Source organism: Ursus arctos, chromosome X, assembly GCF_023065955.2.
Source record: "Ursus arctos isolate Adak ecotype North America chromosome X, UrsArc2.0, whole genome shotgun sequence".
Classification (NCBI taxonomy): Eukaryota; Metazoa; Chordata; class Mammalia; order Carnivora; family Ursidae; genus Ursus; species Ursus arctos.
The window spans coordinates 90093339-90115072 of record NC_079873.1 but is presented as its reverse complement, the minus strand read 5'-3'; the positions used below and the strand labels follow the sequence as shown (position 1 = coordinate 90115072).

General features: G+C 34.3%; 1 protein-coding gene across 2 annotated transcripts in view; it reads left to right on the top strand.

Annotated features, from left to right (window-relative positions):
• Positions 1-21734, top strand: part of LRCH2 (leucine rich repeats and calponin homology domain containing 2) — a 108692-nt gene that overhangs the window by 51947 nt on the left and 35011 nt on the right. For both annotated transcript variants that reach the window (XM_026478860.4, XM_026478858.4), the window contains exons 9-14: positions 159-256; positions 354-412; positions 2347-2454; positions 8715-8780; positions 17534-17582; positions 17661-17777. In XM_026478860.4, the coding sequence (XP_026334645.1) occupies positions 159-256; positions 354-412; positions 2347-2454; positions 8715-8780; positions 17534-17582; positions 17661-17777 (497 nt within the window). The remainder of the gene's footprint in view (positions 1-158; positions 257-353; positions 413-2346; positions 2455-8714; positions 8781-17533; positions 17583-17660; positions 17778-21734) is intronic.

The following is a 21734-nucleotide window of genomic DNA, read 5'->3' as shown; positions in this document are numbered from 1 at the left end:
ATTTCATGTATATTGTCCTTATTAAAAATGCATTTTGAAAAATTATAGTATCTTCAGCCAATTCTTTTACTGAGAAAATCAACTTTTTCTAAACGATACGGTATGAAAACACACTGTTTACTATTTATGTTTTCTAACAAATATTAATCTATACTTAGACCAAGAGGTGTATGATTTTATTGACCCCAACACAGAAGATGTAGCAGTTCCTGAACAAGGAGATGCACATATTGGGTCATATGTCTCTTTCCTTAAGGTAAAGAAAACTTTGAACAAATACTAATAACATATTTTCTTTGATCTCACAAAAGTACACCACACAGATTTAAAATTATAACTTTCTTTTATATAAGGGGAAAGAAAAAGGTCCTGAGAAATCTCAGAAAAATGAAGAATTGGGAGATGAAAAAAGGTAAGCACACAGGAATTCTCGAATTGAAATGTTACTTATACATGAAATATTTGTTAGGTATTCCTACTTGAAAGAGTACTTTGAAAAAATAGAATTTTTGGTTCATTTACCTGTTATGTTTCAATAGTTAATTTGTAAGTATTTCATTTGCCTGCATTCCTCAAGTAAACTGAAAATTAGAGTAAGCAATTAAGCTGAATGTTATATACATTTTCCCCACCTCCCAGAAGTATAATTCTCCTATTATCATTACCAAGGAGGACTGTACTTTCGCATACATTGCTTCATTTGATCTCTTTAGCATTTCTTTAAAATAGATGATTTTGTGCATTATTTGGCCAATAAGGAAACAGACCTGGAGTTTCAAGTGTCTGGACTCAGGTGTTCCAACTCTTGGTCTAATATAATACACTTTCCATTTCATCAGACTGGTTATAGTAATTTTAAGGGTATTTACCTCTGTATTTATTAAAATCATTTCACTTTGATCTTTTCTGTATCGTTTATCTTACGAAATAATGGAATATGACTTGACGTATTCAGTCACTCCATAAAGTTGCTTCGTAGCTGCAGGAAGGAAGGATGGAAGGAAGGAACATTTGTTGAATGCCTACCATGTACCAGGATCTGTGCTATGTGATTTCCCATGTTTCTTATTTATTTATTTTTATTTTTAAAAATTTTTTTTACAGTTTCAAATTTTTTTTTTTAGTGGTCTCTACACCCATCATGGGGCTCAAACTCATGACCCCGAGATCAAGAATAGCATGCTTTTCCAACTGAGCCAGCCAGGTGCACCAAAGATTTTTTTTTAAGTTTTATTTATTTAAGTAGTTTCTGCACCCAACATGGGGCTCAAACTCATGACTGCACAATCAAGAGTCATATGCTCTTCCAACTGAGCCAGCCGGGTGCCCCTCATTTTTCTTATTTAATCTTCACTAAATCCTACAGGGTTGGTACTGTTCCTATTTTTACAGATGAGGAAGGGGAAGCTTGGAGACTTATATAAAGTCTCTTGCCTAGAACCACTTAGATAGTATCCACTAGAACCTAGGGTGTAAACCTAGCTCTCTCTGATCCCTAAGCTTTTCTCTTTTCTCTACATTGTGCTTCCTCCAGTGACCTCATTGGTAACTTTTTAATCAGTCATGAATTAGTCATCTCTGGTGCCCCATAAGGTGGTACATTGCTTTGTCTTGGACTCTTTATATTTCATTTTTCTCTTACTTTCTCACCTTATCTCATGAAGACAGTTCCATTAACTTGAGTGTCACAGTGGTATACAAGATATGGTCAAGATACAAAATCTTAGGATTTGATACTGTGTTTTAAATGAAATACCTTTGGGATAAAATTACTAGAGTTTGGAGAACAACTTATTTAAAAATTCCTTTGTTCTCTTTGAATGATTAAAAATTACATATTTTAATGAGCATTTTCCTGCAAATTTGCCAATGTTACTTGGACCTATTTTCCATTTCTTTTACTAAAACATTTTACATGGAGATTTTGAACATCATGATGAATAAACTGATAAAAGTAGGGTGGTTTAATAAAATTTTCATAATATTAGATATTTATAAAGACAGACGTATTAGAGCTTTGCAGTTCTTATTACACTCAAGATTGGGGAGTATGCATTGTTAAATTACACATTTCAGAAATTACAAAATGATAATACAGTTTACTTTGTTAGCCATTAATGATATTAATATCACCAGTATGGTACATTTCCTATTGAGTAGAAGATATGTTTTTATATTCCTTAAATATTCCTTATTTCTTATTTTAATATTTTAAATACAGGGACATTAGGATTTTAGCTTTTCATAGTGATATTAGAAATGAATAAATGGTTTCTATTTCTGGAAGCTGGCATAAAATATCATCTGCTGTACATTTTGGATAACCATGTTTGTGTCACCTTTCAGACTTGGGAAAGAACAGTTACTTGCAGAGGAAGAGGATGATGATTTGAAGGAAGTAACTGATTTGAGGAAAATAGCCGCTCAGTTATTGCAGCAAGAGCAGAAGAACAGGTATTTTTTTCAGTAATGAGATTTAAATAGGCAGACTTTATAATCATTAAATGATTATTCAAAGATTATCAAATGAAGTTTCCAGTAAACAATAGGACCATCTTAAGGTCTATGTCAAGGGACTAACTACTAAAAGACAATAGGAAATAATTAGGAGAGACCTGTAAAATTACGTACTTACACTCACATAGTCCTTTTATTTAGATATTGTGTAGGTGTCTCTTTTTTATTCCTGTGCACTAAGTAATAATAACTGATTTATTTGTTGATATTCATTTTAGCTCACAATAGCATTAGATACATCGTAAGTGGTTCCCCCCAAGTACATGTTTGTGTATGTAGTGCACTTTTTATCAGATTCCAGATTACTTGGGATACGTGTAAACTCCTTAGAATTGAGTGGGATTTTATAATGGTTGATTAAATCAGCATGAATTGAAGGTCACAGGTTCACTTTGGACTGTTCCTTGGTCAATGACTATTTCTCCCTCTGGCTAGCCTTTCTCCAAATACATGCCATTGGCAATAAGGAAGATGTATGAATGAGTATAAAATCAGTGAAAGTCCATTTTCAATACAGGAGAAGATTGCTGTGCTGTTGAGCGTCAGCTGTTATTCCATCTTCATGTACCGAGAGTACTGCATTTATAGTTTCGAAATAATAAAGAATATTCGAGTGTTTTTTTGTTTTGAGAAAATTAAAAGAATAATTTTGGTACGTTAACATGGGTAGCTAATAAGTATTTTACTTCTCTTAACCAAAACAATAAATGTTTGTGGGTCACATGAACATGTTTTGGAACGTTTAAAATTTAAGTACAGTGGCATTTGCTCTTAGATATGCTTTGAAAAATAATTACTATTGAAACTTATCAAATTGCAAATGTCTGCTTTTAAGGGCCACTATTTTTAAAAAAATAATTACTAAATATCCTTTTTTGTACAGCTACTACATTTATAGAACTAAAAACCATACTAGAAAATATCACTCCTCTTTATCCCTTCTATATCTAATGTATCCACATTCCCAGTTCATGTTATTTTTCTACCATAACTTTCTTTCACCCTTTTCTTTGAAATTTATTTTCTAATCTTTTCCTATGATTCATTTCTAATTGGCCTTTTTTAGTGTTGGCTACTTGTGAGGTTATGTATGTTTTTCTTCCTCCAATATAATCAAAGTATTGGTCGCCCCCATGGTTTAAGAGGTTCGATGAAGCAAGCCACCACCTGCTCTGTGTAGCTTAAAAAATAGTTGAGTTTCTGTCTCTTCTACCCAAAGGTGAAATAATTGTATTTATCATTATGGGCAGAGGATATTGATTTTAAAAGAACCCACAGCAATTTTTATTTCTCTGATTATGTTAAGTATAATATTTGAGTGTATAATTTTAGATTTTAACAATGTCATATATATCATTTCTATATTTTTCAGTTTTCTACTATTTTTCATCTATTCCTATAACTTGAATTATTCTTTTTAGCTTAGAAACAACATCAAATGATGTTTCATAGGTTTTATTTTTGTGATAGTTTTGTAATCTGTACAAAATAGCGCCTAGCACTGTGCCTTGTACATGGTAGGTACTCAGTAATACTGTTATTAGTTAATTGATTGCTGGAAGATGAGTTTAACAAATTTAAAGCTAATAGCAACCATTTATTTAGTTATGTTCTTTCTAAATAACTTATTTTTTTAGATGTATGCAAAAGTAATTTCTCTATCTCTGATGTTTCTCTTCATCAGCCTTTTCAGATGTTAGCACATATGAATATAGATCTTTTAAGATAAATATTAATATGCAGTGACATTAACGTAATAATTATAACTTATTTTGGAAGGCCTTAAAATATTTATGATATCTGGTCATAATGTAAGGAGCACATTTTACTGTTAAAATCTATAATTTATAGACAATTTAAATTAGATCCTTGGCCAATTCTGTTCTGTTAATGGCTGAACTTAAACTGGTCTCAGAATTTTTGTATGCTGAATCTAGTATTTTCTCCAGTAAATAATCTCTTCCCTTCTTCTAAAGTATATTGCTGTTGCTCACATCTCGTAGATGTAGATAATTAAAATTTTTGTTTGCTGTTGCACAGTACTGGATTTGAGTGAGTCCAAAAAAATCAAAAGTAAACTTCTATAAAGTTATATCCATCCCTTAGAGGATTTGGTGTTAATTGTACCTTTCCTGGTTACAGATTTTCTCTTTCACACTGTATTGTGTTTTAGATTCCAACTTTATTAAGGAAGAATTTGAAATGCTATTTAAAATTGCAAGTCAGGGATGCCTGTGTGGCTCATTTGGTTAATAACATGCCTGATTCTTGATTTCGGCTCAGGTCGTGATCTCAGGGTCGTGAGACTGAGCCCCGTGTCAGGCTCCATGCTCAGGGTGGAGTCGGCTTGAGATTCTTTCTCCCTGTCCCTTTGCCCCTGCTTATGTGCATTCTCTCTCTCTCTCTCTCTAAGTAATAAATCAATAAAATCTTAAGATAAAATAAAATTGTAAGTCAATCAGGAGTTATAACATTTCGTTTTAGGTTTTAACACAGTCATTGTAATGTTTTTGCTTGTTGTTTGTCTTGATTTAAAATGATTTATGTGGAGTAAGATTACCTTCGCATAACAGAAAGTACCACCTAGAACTCCTGCTCTGACTGTATGCTACTTAACTGTTCTTTAGCTAGCTGCTAGTTGAAGGTAAATGTAGTGTTAGCTCTCAGCTGAAAGAAGCAATGCATGTACTCCCAAATTAGAGACAATTAAAAAAACTGCTTAGATTGAGTTCAGTGATGATTTTCTTAAAGCAGTTTTGCCAGTTGTTTAGTTCATACTATTCTTAAAAGTGTCTTTTATTCTTTAAGCAAGTTTATACTAGTACTTGGTGGATGAAACTACTCTAGGAAAATAACAAGAGGGTATTGCACAGAATTAATAGTGAAAAGGGGTGGGAAAGGAGATGAAATAAACTATCAGGTAGATAACTCACAAGTGTTCAGAGTCTGAAGGCCAGTTTTTAGAAGACTGCTCCCTCTTTGTCTGAGATGCATAGATTAAGCTACTTTGTTTCCAGAGTTTATTGTTGAGTTTTTAGAAGCTAATCTTTACCCCCCCCCTTGTTAAAGTACTGGATTATTTCTACTTGAATTTGAGTGTATTAAGTCCCTCTGAATCAGTGAAGCTCCCTATATTAAAATAGCTATTCTGTAAGTTTTTAATCTTCACTGTGATTTGGGAAATTTAAAATAATTATCTTAAAAAATTATCTTAATGTTCTATTCTAAATTATTTAGCTAATTTTTCAAATTTCCACCGACCCTCTTACCTAATTATTAGGAAATAACTACTGTTCTTTCTCTTTTTTTAAAAGATTTTATTTATTTTGGGGGGGAGGGACAGGAGGATAGGGAGAGAGAGATATTCTCCAGCAGACTCTGCGCTGAGCGTGGAGCCTGACATGGGGCTCAATCCCATTACCCTGAGATCATGACTGGAGCTGAAATCAAGAGTTGGACACTTAACTGACTGAGCCACCCAGGTGCCCCCTGTTTGTTTTCTTATACAGATATTCTTATTATGTGGCTCAATAAGTTGATGTTTAGCTGGCTTCTTAAAATTTGTGTGGTTATCATCATAAAGAAAAGATTACGATATACGTGGGCTTTTGCAATGAATAGCTTAAGTTGACTGGTTCCCATTGCATGTTCATTCCTGCTAACTTGTGTAGTATTTTCTAATATGTATTTCTTTTTAATAATTATTTTATTTGCTGTTAAGTGTGTTCTGAGAGTTTTCACTTATTGACGAAAAATGTGCTTCTTAGTACTATGTAATATGGCTAAATAAAAAAGTAATTTTGAAAAGTTATATTGAAGTATAATTAAGGATCATGGAAAGGAAAATCACATTTTGGGAAGTTTATTATTTTGGTTTAGAATTATAGAAATTATATACATAACCTATTTCATGTGATTTTTTTTTCTGATCCTATATATGAATATTCCAGTTTGAGGAGCATCATGTTAACTTCTAGCTTGTTATAACTAATGAGGTGGTTCTTTCAACCCTTGAAATCTATCCATTCTTTCTTTTCTGCTTGCCTTACTAATGACTTCCCTGTCCTCTTCCAAAACATCTTACTTCTCCCATCTTTTGGTTTGGTTGATGTACGGGAAATGTGAATACAGATGGAGGCCTTTGTGTTATAGAGCATCATTCAGTGAAAAATTCTTCCAGAGGACCAGAGCAGCAGGACATGCATCAAGGTATCTCGAGTTTGTGGAAGCCTTAAGTATTAAGGGCCAGGTTGGTGCAGCTGAATTTTGTAGTCATTTACTTAAAATATAGTACTAGTAACTGGGTTAGGGAAATGTGTTAATAATCTAGAATAGATATTTAGATAAAGTAGATGTTTATTTTGACTCTGAGTATCACAGAGTAAAACATTAAATATCCTTGTACAAACGAACTTTTACATAGGGGAATTCTCAAGTATATAAAATACATTTTATAGGTAAGTGGATCTCAACTTTGTTTTTCTTTCTGCTCCAATATGATTCATACACAACAGTAATCACAATGTTAGTAAGTGTGGTTTGAGGAGAATTCAGAATTTACTGTAGTGAGGGCATTGTAGTTTGATCCCTTCACCTCCCATTGTTAATAATTCTGACATTCACCCCTCAGGACAGTTCTCACAGTTACGTCTCCTTTTTTTGTTTGTTTGTTTGTTTTTGTTTAAAGATTTTATTTATTTATTTGACAGAGAGAGAGAGACAGCCAGTGAGAGAGGGAACACAAGCAGGGGGAGTGTGAGAGGAAGAAGCAGGCTCCCAGTGGAACAGGGAGCCCGATGCAGGGCTCGATCCCAGAACGCCGGGATCACGCCCAGAGCCAAAGGCAGACGCTTAACGACTGTGCCACCCAGGAGCCCCAACGTCTCCTTTTTTAAAATCACTCTTTAAAGATGTATTTCTTCCTAATGGTCTTAGATAGTTTTTACCTTTGTTCTTTTGCATTTCGGGATCAAGTGCAATTTTAGTATATGTCCATACTAAGAAGAGTAAAGGTGTCATTAATCTCAAAATTGTTTGGTGCAAAGCCACGCTGCTTTGCCTGTGATACTTGTCCTTTGCTCCTCACTATGATAGCCTCCTAGGGAGGCTTTAATCCGCCCAAGCTAGTGAGGAAACCGGGGTAATGGAGATTGGTTTCTTTAGACTAACCAGCTGTCTGTAATTACCAGCTTATCGTTAGCTTGTGATATCTTCCAGTAGTAAATATGTAGTCTTAATTTTAAATTATTTTCTCCTCTGTTATGATAGTTGACATCCAAAGGTTTTTGAATAAAAGACATATTTTATTCCTTGTAAGACTAAACTTTAAAATTGGAAAGTAAGTTACATTTAAATCTATAGTAAATAGGCAAATATTAAGAACTGTTAAATATGTTAGTGACTTATGTTAAAGAAAGTTATTCATTTCTTTTTGACTTAGAGATTAATACTTAGAATTCTATAAAATTATGGACAAGTAGTTCTCTCATGATGGTTTATCGTTCTTTTTTGTTTTCTTCAAATACCATTTCATTTGGATATTAAAAGTTTAATAGAACTCTTAAATATGTTAGTGACTTATGTGAAAGAAAGTTATTAATTCATTACTTTTGACTTAGAGGTTAATACTTAGAATTCTATAAAATTATGGACAAGTAGTTCTCTCATGATGGTTTATCGTTTTTTCTTTTTTGTTTTCTTCAAATACCATTTAATTTGAGTATTAAAAGTTTAATAAATGTGAGCTTTTTCTTTAAAGAATTGAACTTTAACATGGCTTTACATTTAGAATTAAGATTTGTTATTTGGCTTTTGGCAAAATGGTCATCAGTTACATCAGCATAACTCGTGTCATTTGCTGTGCTGGGAAAATGAAATCAGTCATGCTGGCACCTAAACAATCTGCATCTGTTTATTTTCTGTCTCAGCCAAAAGTTAGATATACACAGGGCAATAGCATGGTTAGAAGATAATCCAGGCCTCAAGAAAAGGTTTATGAAAGAAGATGCGTGGAAGAGTTGATGAGCTTCATTCCTTCATAATAGCCATGGGCATTAGATCTAAATAATATGTAAACATTGTTTTCTAGCAGAGATCTTCATGGACCAGATGCAGTTTATTATGGAGATCTTTTATATCATGTGTAAACACTTTTCCCTTTAATGTATTTTGGAATTAATGTATTGATTTACTTCTAGGATTCTTAATCATTCAACTTCTGTCCCAAGAAACAAGCCAAAACAAACTGTGGAATGCGAAAAGAGGTATAAAAATATTTTAGTCCTTATATTTAATATTTTATAATGAAACGTGATTCTCTAACAGTGATGTTCCCATATGTGGGCTTTAATTGAATAAATGGTATAGATTTAATGTAACTAGGTAATTTAATGAAGAAATGTGTTCTAGCGCCAGTTAAATTCACTTTTGATATAAACAAATTAAAAAATGCTGATCTCTTTTTGTGCTCATACCTGCATTTTGTTGTAATTATAGAAGCATTTATTTATTTATTAACTCAGCAAACCATTTATTGTATCACCATTACTGCTGGGAATAATGTTTCTTCAATATTGTTTTCGTTCTCTATTGTCATTCACTTTTTTATTTCATTTCAATTGGGTTTTTCTAAATTTTTCTATATGAATACAGGGTCTAAGTTAATATATATGAATTCCAGAGAACTAGAAGACCTTGAAAGTTTCTATTTATCTTTTTGGCAGTTTGAAAATTTGCATCAGGTTCACTTCCTGGGTCATTCCTGCAAGAGTGTAAAGGTGCAAGGCTGGGGGTAGGGTGGGTATAGATGTATACACAGAGAGAATTAACATTTCTTGAATGCTTGTTTTATGCAAACTGTTGTGAGTGGGTCTTATCTCATTTAATCCTCATAATAACTCTATACAGTTGTTTCTGTTGGTACCCCCTTTTGTAAGGGAGAAAACCGAGGCTCAGAAATTACCATAATTTGTCACGCAGCTAGTAAGTGGTACAGTGAAGATTCAAGCCCAGGTTGTCTGGTTCCAGAACCCCAAGTCTTAACATATGGTAACAAGAACATTTTGCTTCCTTGAGATTCACACATCCCACTGATATCTTTTCCTGGATACCTCACAGTCTAAACTGAACTTATTTTTTCCCAAATTTATTTCTTCTCCTATATAGTTTGCCTGAGTGAATGTGCAGTCACCTAAGTCAGCAACTTTGAAATCATCGGAAACTTTTCTCTCTTATGTACCCCTCCCAATCTAGTCAGTCACAGAAAATTATAGTTTCTTTTTTATTTTTGTTTTAATTTTTTTTTTTAAAGATTTTATTATTTATTCGACAGAGATAGAGACAGCCAGCGAGAGAGGGAACACAAGCAGGGGGAGTGGGAGAGGAAGAAGCAGGCTCATAGCAGAAGAGCCTGATGTGGGGCTCGATCCCAGATCACCGGGATCACGCCCTGAGCCGAAGGCAGACGCCCAACCGCTGTGCCACCCAGGCGCCCCTGTTTTAATTTTTTAAAAAGATTTTATTTATTTATTTGAGAGAGAAAGAGAGCGCACAGAGGGAGAGTGAGAGGGAGAAGCGGACTTCCCACAGAGCAGAAAGCCTGAGATCATGACGAACTGAAGGCAAAAGCTTAACTGACTAAGCCGCCTGGGTGCCCGGAAAATTATAGCTTCTTAACATTACTTGCATCTCTCTCAACTTCTCCATTCTTAGCACAGTCGTGTTGGTTTAGGTCCCATTCTTTTCCTCCTGGATTACTGCAACAGTCCCCAGACATATCTCCATTCTTCACTTTTGTCTACCTTTAAGTTTGTCTTCTGCACTGATATGAGTGATGGTTCTAAAACCGTCTAACTGTGTGACTGCCATTTATTATCTTCTACAGGTTCTTTATCACTTCAGGATAAAGCTGAAAATGCTTAATTTCACCCATAAGATTGAAGTGAGTTTCTGCCTACCTTAAACATTATCATGCACTCTTCCACTGGCACCTTTTGCTGTTAGGAACAGTACTTTTTTTCTTTATTCTATCATGGTTTCACATCTCTGTGTTCTATATCCTGGTTTCTCTACTGGGATTGCCCTTCTTTTTTTTCACTTAGTCTTTCAGAATTCAGTTCAAGTGTAAGGATGACTTTTTATACTCAAGTCTACAAACATTCCTCTACTCAAATTTCAATAATTGGATATAACCCACTCCCTCCCTTTTTGAATACTGATTCTGTTATCTTATATATTTGCTCTCCTTAAAGTTTGTGTTACTACTTTCCCCCCCTCACTTCCTTTCATTCCCATCTTGAGCTTCTTCCCCAGGTTCCTAATATTCTCTTGAGAAAGACCTAATTGCCCAAACCTCAAAAGTGTGATATCTAATCCTGGCCTCTCTGTCATATAACTATTACTTCTACTTTTCTCATTTTCAAAACAATCACTCTATTTTTTCTCTAGAAACAGTAATGTAGCTTTATTGTTGAAAAATTGTAAAATTTAGCAAACACACAAAAAAATAAACAAACAAATATCACTTATTATCTCACTCTCCAGAGATAATAAGTCATAGTATTTTGGTATTTTTCCCTTTAGACCCTTTTTCTGTCTGTGTGCATGAATATTTGCACGTGCATGTGTGTACATATATATACACCACAAAGTTGTATAACCTGTTGCCTACTCAGCACCTCCACTTGGATATATAATAGGCATATGAAACTTATCTTTCCAAAACCACACTCTTAATCACTTGTTGTACCTCTTAATTTGCTTTTCCTGTATTTTTCCCATTTCAGAAAATGTCAACTCATCCTTAGAGTTGCTCAGCTCAAAAACCTCAGTCAGCCTTAACATGTCACTTTCTTTCACATGCCGTATCTAATCCATTAGCAAATCTTGTTGACTCTGTCTACAAAATATACCCCGAATCTGATGACGTCTTACCACCTCCACGCCTACCACCCTAGCCCTTGCCATGTCTTTTTAAAATTTTTTAAAATTTTATTTTTATTGTTTATTTTTATTATTTTTACTCTTTTTTTCTTCTAAGTTTTTATTTAAATTCAAGTTACTTAACAGGTGGTGTAATATTGGTTTCAGGAGTAGAATTTATTGATTCATCACTTCCGTACAACACGCAGTGCTCATCACAAGTGCCCTGCTTAATACCCATCACCCTAGTAGTCCATCCCCCCCCCCCCACCTCCTCTCCAGCAACCCTCAGTTTGGTCTCTGATATTAACAGTTTCTTATGGTTTGCCTCCCTCTCTGTTTTCCTCTTGTTTTATTTTTCCTTCCCTTCCCCTATGTTCATCTGTTTTGTTTCTTAAATTTCACATACAAGTGAAATCATGTATTTGTCTTTCTCTGACTGACTTATTTCAGCTCTACCCATCTCTTAACTTCAGTTATTAAAATAGCCTCCCAACAGGTCTCCTGCCCTTGCTTTCCTTTAGTCTGTTTTTCAAAAAAGCATCAGATTGGTATTTTTTGAAACGTAAGTCAGATCATGTCACTCTTCATAATTCTCTAATACTGCCCATCGCATTTGGAATAAAAACTAGAGTCCTTTAAGGACTTACAAACCTCTGCATTATTTGGCTCCCTCCTGTCTTCCTCTCTTGCCTGGGTCTTCCCGGTCCTGCTTGGTTAGTTCCTCTGTAGCTATACTGGCCTCCTTGTTGAATCTCAATACACCGGGCATTTCCTGCGCCCTCAAGACTTTGCCTCTGCCTGGAATGATTTCCCCCCAGATAACCACATGGCTTATTCACTTGGGGTCAGGTTTCTGCTCAAATTTCACTTCATCAGCAAGGGGTTCCCTGGGCAACTTAAATAAAAGAGCATGCCTCCCCCACTTCTTTGTCCTTTATCCCATACCTTGTTTTATTTTTCTCCAAAGAACTTAATACCCTCTGACAGTCTAAATTTATACTTTTTTTTAACATTTGGCATTCTGAGTATATACTTCTTTATTTGTTTACTGTTTGTCTTTGCGGCCACACCACCCCCTTAGCACACTACAATGTCGGTTTTTTCAGTTATTAAGAAAAGACTATTGAAATCTCCAGGACTAATTGGGGATTTGGCTTTGAAGTTCTATCATTTTTCCTTCATATATTCATATATTCTGTGTTAGATACATAAATGTTTAGGACTGTAGTGTCCTCTTGGTGAATTTATACCTTTGTCATTTTGAAATGACATTTTTTATATTTCTGGTACTATTGTTTGAAGTCTACTTTTCTGATATTGTGTAGTCATCTCAGCTTTCTTTTGATTAGTGTTAACATGATAGATACATCTTTCTCCATCCTTTTATTTTTAACCTACTTGTGTTTTTGTGGAGAAAGTGGGTTTCTTGTCTTTAGCATATGGTAGCACCTTCCTTTTTTATTTAATCTGACAATCTTTTAATGGCAGTGTTAATTTTGTTTATATTTAATGGAATTATTGATATTAATGGATTTAAATCTACCATCTTCTTCTGTGTTTTTGTCTTATCTATTCTTTATAGCCATCTTTCCTCTTTTTAATTTTATTTTAAAATTCCTGTTTATGGCTTATTAGCTATAATTTTTTGTTATCGTACATTAGTGATTATTTTAGGGTTTAACGTATAGTGTTTAACTGGGATGCCTGGGTGGCTTAGTCGGTTAAGTGTCTGCCTTTGGCTCAGGTCATGATCCCAGGGTCCTGGGATCAGCCCCACATCAGGCTCCCTGCTCAGCGGGGAGCCTGCTTCTCCCTCTGCCTGCTGCTCCCCCTGCTTTTGTGCTTGCTCACTGTTTCTCTCTCTCTCTGACAAAAATACATAAATAAAATTTAAAAAATATAGTGTTTAGCTTATTGCAGTCTACTTTCAAGTGCTATTATGCCATTTCATATATTGCATAACTTTACAGCAGTATACTTCTGTTTCTTCCCTTTTGGCTTCTGTGGTGGTGTTGCTGTATGTTTTACTTAGATACATGTTATAAACCCCATAATACATTGCTATTATTTTTGCTTTAAAGAGTCAATTATTTCTTTAAAGAGATTTAAATAATCAGAATAATGTCTTTTATCTTTCCTCCCTTAGTTACCATCTCTGCTGCATTCCTTCGTGTAGCTCTGTATTTCCATGTATAATTTTCTTTCTACCTGAAAGAGAAACTTTAACCCTACTTTTATTACTGGGCCACTGGTTTTCAATCCTTTCAGCTTCTGTATGAGAAAGTCTTTGTTTCACCTTCATTTTTGAAAGCTATCTTTGCTGATACAAAATTCTAGGTTGACATTTTTGTTTTCTTTCGGTACCTTAAAGAGTTTTTTCCACTGTCCTCTGGATTGTGTGTGTGTGTGTGCGTTTTAATGAAAATTCTGTTGTCAATGTTTGTTTCATAGGACCTAATGTGTCTTTTCTCTCTGGCTGCTGTTTACATTTTCTACTTATTATTTGTTTTTAAGTAATTTGATTATCATGTATCTTGGTGTAGTTTTCCTCATTTTTCTTTTGCTTGGAGTTCTTTGAGCTTCTCAAATTTGTGGTTTTATTGTTTTCATGAAATTTGAAAATTTGGGGCCCTTATTTCTTCAAATATCTTTTCTGTCCCCTGACCTATTCTTCTGGAACCCCAATTATATTTATATTAGGCTACTTGAAGTTTCCCACCAATTGCTGACGTTCTGTTCAGTCCTCTTAAATATTTTTCTTGCTGTGTTTGATTTTTCTTTTTAAATGTTTTAAAGATTTTTATTTATTTGACAGAGAAAGAGCACAAGCAGGGGGAGTAGGAGAGGGAGTAGCAGGACCCCAGGATCATGACCTCAGCTGAAGGCAGATACTTAACTCACTGAGCCACCCAGGCCCCCTCTATGTTTGATTTTTGATAGTTCTTTTACTAAGTCTTTATGTTCACTAATCACTTTTTAAAAAATTTTGTTTTTAAGTAATCTCCATACCCAAAGTGGGACTCAAACTTACAACCCTGAGATCAAGAGTCTCATGCTGTACCAACTGCGCCAGCCAGGCACCCCTCTACTAAATGTCCAATCTACCGTCAATCCCATCCAGTTTATTTTTAATTTCAGATGTTGTACTTTTCATCTCTTGAAATTTGATTTTTATCTATTTTATGTCTGTTGGGTCTGTACTTAACATGTTTAGCCTTTTCCTCTAGCTTCCTGAACATTACCTGATTGAATTTTTGATTGAATGCTGGACATTGTGAACTTGACCTTCTTGGATGCTGGATTTTACAGTATTATTATAAATATATTTTTTTTAAAGGGGAAGTGTTTTTTTTGTTGTTTAAAGATTTTATTTATTTATTTGACAGAGACAGACAGACAGCGAGAGAGGGAACACAAGCAGGGGGAGTGGGAGAGGAAGAAGCAGGCTCCCAGTGGAGAAGCCTGATGCGGGGCTCGATCCCAGAACGCTGGGATTACGCCCTGAGCCGAAGGCAGATGCTTAACGACTGCGCTACCCAGGCGCCCCTATTATAAATATTCTTGAACTTTGTTCTAGGATGTGGTTAAAATTACTTGGCGACAGTTTGATATTTCAGGGACTTGGTTTTATGACTTGTTATGTGGAATCAGGTGGCATTTACTGTGGGACCATATTTGGCCCCCTACTGGAGCAAGACTTTTCTTAATACTATAGCTGATGCCCCATGAACTATATGCTTTTCCAGTCTGGCTGATGGGAACTGGTATTATTTACTCATAGTCCTCTCTGGGTGGGAATTATTCTGTGTAATCTTTCTGGCAATTCATTCTTTTGCCTAGTGTAGTTTTCTCATACATATGATCAGGGCTCAGTACTCTGTTGAAAATCTTAAGAATGCTTCTGTAGAACTTTTAAATTCTTTCTGTGTGCATTGTTTTTTTCTCTATTACTTTGTTCTGTTAATTCCATCCATTTTTTTCACCCTGGCTCCCAGCTTTGTCTCCTCAATACAGGGAGCCCCCTCAGTCTTACTTTGGTTCCTCCTCTCTGGGCTAGAAGCCTGGAAACTCTTTTCCTGCAGCAACCTGATGCAGTTACGGGGTTTACCTTGTTTGTTACCCATCGTAAGGGATAAAATGACTTTTTTTCTTGCCTGATACTCAGTGTCTTGGAAAGCAGAGTTATATATATTTTGTTTGTTCTTTTAGTGTTTTCTGCCAGGTTATAAATCTGATCACTGTTATTCTATCTTGGCCAGACACAAAGTCTAATTCTTATATTTTGTGTATTTTGTCAATATTTAGTTTAATTGTTTCTTCCATATACCCCCTCTGCCCCAACATTTAAAAACTTACTGTCCATATTTTTCATATACTATGTGATTTCATCTTTATTCATATTCAGATCTTTTAGTCATTAATTTTGGTATTTGATACGAGGTAAGGTATTTAGTTTTTTTCTTCCTCTTTTGCACCCTCTCTCCTCCTTTTTCTCACTCCCTGTCCTCCTCACCCTCTGTTTTTCTTTCTTTCTATGTCTGTTTTGTAATTGGTTAATCAGTTGTCTCAACACTATTTGCTATATAACCTATCATTCCTATGATGATTGTAAATTTCATTTTTTAAATCGTAAGTTGTTATATTTGTGGTCCCGTACTTGTCTTCCACTGGAAAAATCTATAAATTCTGGATCTAGTAGTAGTTAATTACTTTAATAGAATATATGCAATTTCCTAGTAGGAAAGTCCCCTTTATTATATAACTTTTCTTAATCATTTATTCTTCCAAATTAACTTTGAAATTCTTTTATCAAATTTCCAAGACAAGCCCCAAAATACTTTGTTTTTTTTATTAGTTTATTTCTGCTGTCAATTAATTTGAAGCAGTTATACCTATAATATTTAGTCTTTCTAAGAACTTTCCAGTTACTCAATTTCCTTACTAGACATTTGGTAGTTTGCTTTTTGTTTTGTTATGTTTTGTTTTGTTTTTTTGAGAGAGAGAGAGCATGAATGGGGGTTGGGAAACAGGGTTGGTGGCAGAGAGAGAGAGAGAGAGAGAGAGAGAGAGAGGGAGAGAATCCCAAGCAGGCTCCATGCTCAGCATTGAGGGTTCGATCTCACACCCCCAAGTTCATGACCTGAGCCAAAATCAAGAGTTGGATGCTTAACTGATTGAGCCACTCAGGTGCCCCAACATGGGTAATTTTTTTCATGTAGGTCTTGTGCATGTCTAAGTTAAGTTTGTTCCTAGTATTTTTGCTTTTCCTTCCTTTTATGAACGAATTTTTTTCCTAATATATTTTATAGCTTGTTATAATTGATATATGAGAAAGCTATTAACTTTTGTATATTTTTTACAATTGGTAACTGTCTTTATTAATAATAATAGATTTTTTCCCCCTTGGATAATCATGTCTTCCATAAACTTTGAAAATTTGTTTCTTTCTCTTTAATTTTTAAATGTTCTTTTCTTACTGTGCAGTAGAGAAGTTCTACAACAGTGTTGAATAATAACAGCTCTTGTGGGCATTTTGTCTGTGTATTTTTGCCAGAGGAACTTCTTACCTAATGATAAAATGTGTGGTCTACTTTTCCTGACAAAAACAGATGAAAAGAATTTCTACCATAGCCCCTGTGTGTCAGAATGAAGGGTTAGAGTTTCATAATCTGTAATTCAATAGTCGAAAAGGAATTACTCCCCTAATCTCTTTGGCATTTAAACAAAATAAGTTTGTATAAAATTATTAGGTTTGTATTTGTTTTTTGTAATGATTTAATGTAATACACATTCTGTTTTTTCACTGTATGTCTAGGTATTACATTTCTTTTGGCCTCTAAAAAGTCCTTTGAGTAGTCCTTTGCATAGGATGATATTAAATAAACTCCTTTTGATGTTTTTTAAAGGAATAGAAGTGATTGGGAACTTAAATATGTTTTTGTCGACTTTATGTTATTAGTTCAAATCATAGACATGGGTAAATTCTTTAGATTTCTGGTATTAAAAAAAAAGAGACAACTTTATATTGTTCATAATAAATTCCTAAGGGTAATTCTAAATTTTTTAACATATTAAGCCATCTTTAATTTTGTAGTGTCTCAGCAGATGAAGTTAATTCACCGTTATCACCCCTCACATGGCAGGTAAGAGGAAAATGAATTCCTATTATATCTAATATTTTGTTCTCATTTATTTAGTTAAAAGAAATTGTCTCATTACAGCCCTTAGAAAATCAGAAGGATCAAATAGATGAACAGCAGTGGCCAGAATCTCAACCTATAATCTGGCAGAATGAAGAAAGGAGGCGGAGCAAACAGCTTAGAAAAGAATATTTCAAGGTACTTTATTAAATTGCAAAACTTACTTTGTAATTTTTAGTTTTGATTTTATAAGTTTTGTGTTAATAAGGTAGATTATAGCTCTAGTTACCTATAGTAAATGTGTTATTTTTTCTTCGTTTCCCACATGCATGGGTATAGATAATATGATCCAGTTAAATATATAAAATATCAGTAATTCAGAACAATTAAGAATGACATTGTAGATTAATGTTGTGATTTACCAGATACTTGACATGAAAGATGAATGTTTGCTTATACTGCTAGTTGTAGCAATATATAGTTATGTTTTAAAAGAATTGCCTAGAAAAGGTCTCTCAGTAGATTTGTTTCACTATATAGTTCACATGTATTTGCAATTAGCATTTAACTGCTTCTGTCTCAATAAATGCTATTTACATGGCTCTAGAAATGCTTGGAAGTGTTTCTCCCCCAATTTTTCTTCTTGCTAACTTAGTAGATTTCTTAAGATGGTTTTTTTATCTTAGTTAAATTAAAAGCTTAGACTATTTGAATCATCCCAAATTTCTAGTTAACAGGGTTTTAATGAAATTTTACTGTGTATGCCTTTGTAAATATTGTAGTATTATTCATTTGTGGTTAAGGTTGCTATGTTTGTAGATACCAGTGGAATTAGCATAATCTTCAGTACTAGTCAGAATCCATTATTGGAATTCCTGACTCAAATGAACAGTGCAGACAAGCTTCCTGCCCCATGAATACCAAATTCTCTTTTTGTGCACCTTTTTGTTTCCCAAAGCCTAATTTTTATCTAATAATAATAATGATAATAATAATTTTATGTAAATACATAGTTCTATGCTAAATTATAGGTAGTTTGAAGTTTATATCACTAACAGATAGGATCATATTTCATGTTTTTCTGTATTTGGCAGAAGTGGTTATCTGTACACATTGATCTATTTCCTTATATGGGAATATAACCTATTTGGAAGTAGTATCATGTGACCAGAACAAGAATGTTATGTGTTGTAGCAAGTCTGTGATAAGTTTCATCCTTCTGCAAGTAATTACTGGATCCTTTTATTGAGCTTCATGTTACCTGGTCAGTATGAGAGATAATGAAGAAATAAAAGACATAGGGAAAAAAAAACGAGGACATTCTAAGCAGAACTGTGGTCAGTAATGGTGAAAGTCTGTTTATCCCAAGTCTTTACAGATCTGCAGTTATAGTTACATTCTTTTTTTTTTTTATAAAGATTTTATTTATTTATTTGACAGAGATAGAGACAGCCAGCCAGAGAGGGAACACAAGCAGGGGGAGTGGGAGAGGAAGAAGCAGGCTCATAGCGGAGAAGCCTGATGTGGGGCTCGATCTCACAGCACCGGGACCACGCCCTGAGCCGAAGGCAGACGCTTAACCGCTGTGCCACCCAGGCGCCCCTATAGTTACATTCTGATATTTATTTCAGAATCTCCTCTTTCAGTTTATAGGACCTTGAACAAAGGCAGTCAATAAAATTTGCTAGTAGATAAAACTGGATGAATGAGTGATGATGTGGAGGAAATTTTAGTTTTTCTTACTAATGGAAGAGATTTTGATATTTATTTGATCTAGTAAAGTAAAAGCATCTGAATTCTGACAGTTTATCAGAATACTTGCGTAGCACTTACTAAGTGCTGGACACTAAGTACTTCACAAATATCAACTCATTTAATATTCATAACAACCCTATGAAGTAAGTACAATTATCATTCCTATTTTACAGATGGGGAGATTAAGGCACAGAGAGGCTAAGTAATATGGTTGACATCACTTAGCTAATAAGCAGCTGAGCCAAGATTTGAACCCAGAGCCTATGCTACACTGCATGTTTATCTACTGTGGATAGCCTAATATCAAACGAAAACTTTCAGATCAATACAGTTTTATTGTTTTTAAAAATACTTTACAGTAACCCAAGTGAACTTCTCAATAAAGTCTTAATAGAAACCTCAGTGAGCCTTTAAAAAATAGTTCTTTGGGGGCGCCTGGGTGGCTCAGGCGTTAAGCATCTGCCTTCGGCTCAGGTCATGATCCTGGGGTCCTGGGATCGAGCCCTGCATCTGGCTCCCTGCTCAGTGGGAAGCCTGCTTCTCCCTCTCCCACTCCCCCTGCTGGTGTTTCCTCTCTTGCTGTGTCTCTCTCTGTCAAATAAATAAATAAAATCTTAAAAAAAAAATAGTTCTTTGACTTAATAGCATTTGTTAAATATTTTATTTTTTAAGGCTTAAACATATCTCCTATAATACTTCTATTTTATAAGTCGATAAGAGATCAAAGGAGGTAATCTTTGAAATGTCCATTACATTATCATCATTCAACAAATGTTAATTTCTTCCATGCTTTTAATAAAGTGGGTACAAAGTTAAGCTTTAGTCATTGGGAAATTTTTTTTTTTTTTTAAAGATTTGATTTATTTATTTGACACAAAGACAGCCAGTGAGAGAGAGACAAGCAGGGGGAGTGGGAGAGGAAGAAGCAGGCTCCCAGGGGAGGAGCCCAATGTGGGGCTTGATCCCAGAAGGCCGGGATCACGCCCTGAGCCGGGATCACGCCCTGAGCCGAAGGCAGGCGCTAAACGACTGAGCCACCCAGGGGCCCCGTCATTGGGAAGTATTTTAAGGAGATAATGTAGTTCTCCTCAATAGTCAGAAGATGTCAGTGTTAGGACACTGAAAAAAATTGAATGGCAACAGTTCCCCCCCCCCTCCCAAAATGTTAAAAAAAAAATAGATATAAACCTGAGATACTATTCTCTAAGTCAAAACCATTTTTTAGAATCGCCAGTATTTTCTTGCTTAAGACCTTACTGATACCTATGAAGTGTCTTTATTTCAAAAATAAAATTTCTCTTACTTAATCACCCATCTCCCAAGAATCAAAAGGGTTATTCATAGGCTATATTACTGAACTTAATCTGGATTTAGAGTTGATTAAACACAAAAATATACTGCCTTAGAGATTTATATCCAGATATCACCAAGCTCACTCAGTGATAGCCCCATTCACTTTGTGGTGTTAAGAAACATGGAGCTTCTGTGCAACTTTATCCTAACACATGTAAATGATTGAGCCACAAGATTTCTCTGTGTTCCATGGTAAATTATTAATGGCGTTGTTGTTATTCAGTATATTTATTGAAAGTGTTTGTGTGTATCTTTGTGTATGTGGGTGTCTTTATTTATTATTTCTCAGTTGCCAAGACTGATTTTGGATAGTAATGTTTTTCAGGTAAGCCTCTGAAACTAAGTAAAAAAGGTTTCAACATATTGGCCAGATTATGTGAGCAAGAGGATAAATTGGGTCAGATTATATGAGTAAGTAAATCACTGTAGGAGTGTTACACTAACTCTTCCCAGACCACTTTTGTGTAGGTTACTACTCTACTAAATAAAATAATGTCCTCATTGCCAAAATAAAGTCACTGCATTTTTCAAAGTAAAGGTATTTCAGGAAATACATTACTTTATTAAAAATCTTTTACAAAAAGGCATATATGTTTTACATTTTACAGAAATGTATTAATACTTTTAATAAGATACACGACAAAAATGAACATCTAATTTTTTGATAAATTATGTTTAATATAAATTAGTAACTTTAATTTCTTCTAAAAATAATAATACATGGATTTCTAAATGCATTTGATGATTGATTTCTAAACAAGAAAATTAAAAAGCATTAGAATAACTATACCATATTAGTTTTAAGGATTATTTGATTTATTGAAATGCCATATATATTTGTCTTCAAATTTATCTTATTCCTGTTATGATAAAACATTATAATGACCCTTAAAATACATATCTGATTTCATAAATACAGTATATCTTCATTTAAAGGCTAACGCCAAGGAAAATATTTTTATGTATTTTCTCTGATCATGATTAATTTTATACTGGAATAGGGAAGTCAGCTGGGTTTGTGAAATAACCTGATTTGTTTTGTTCTGA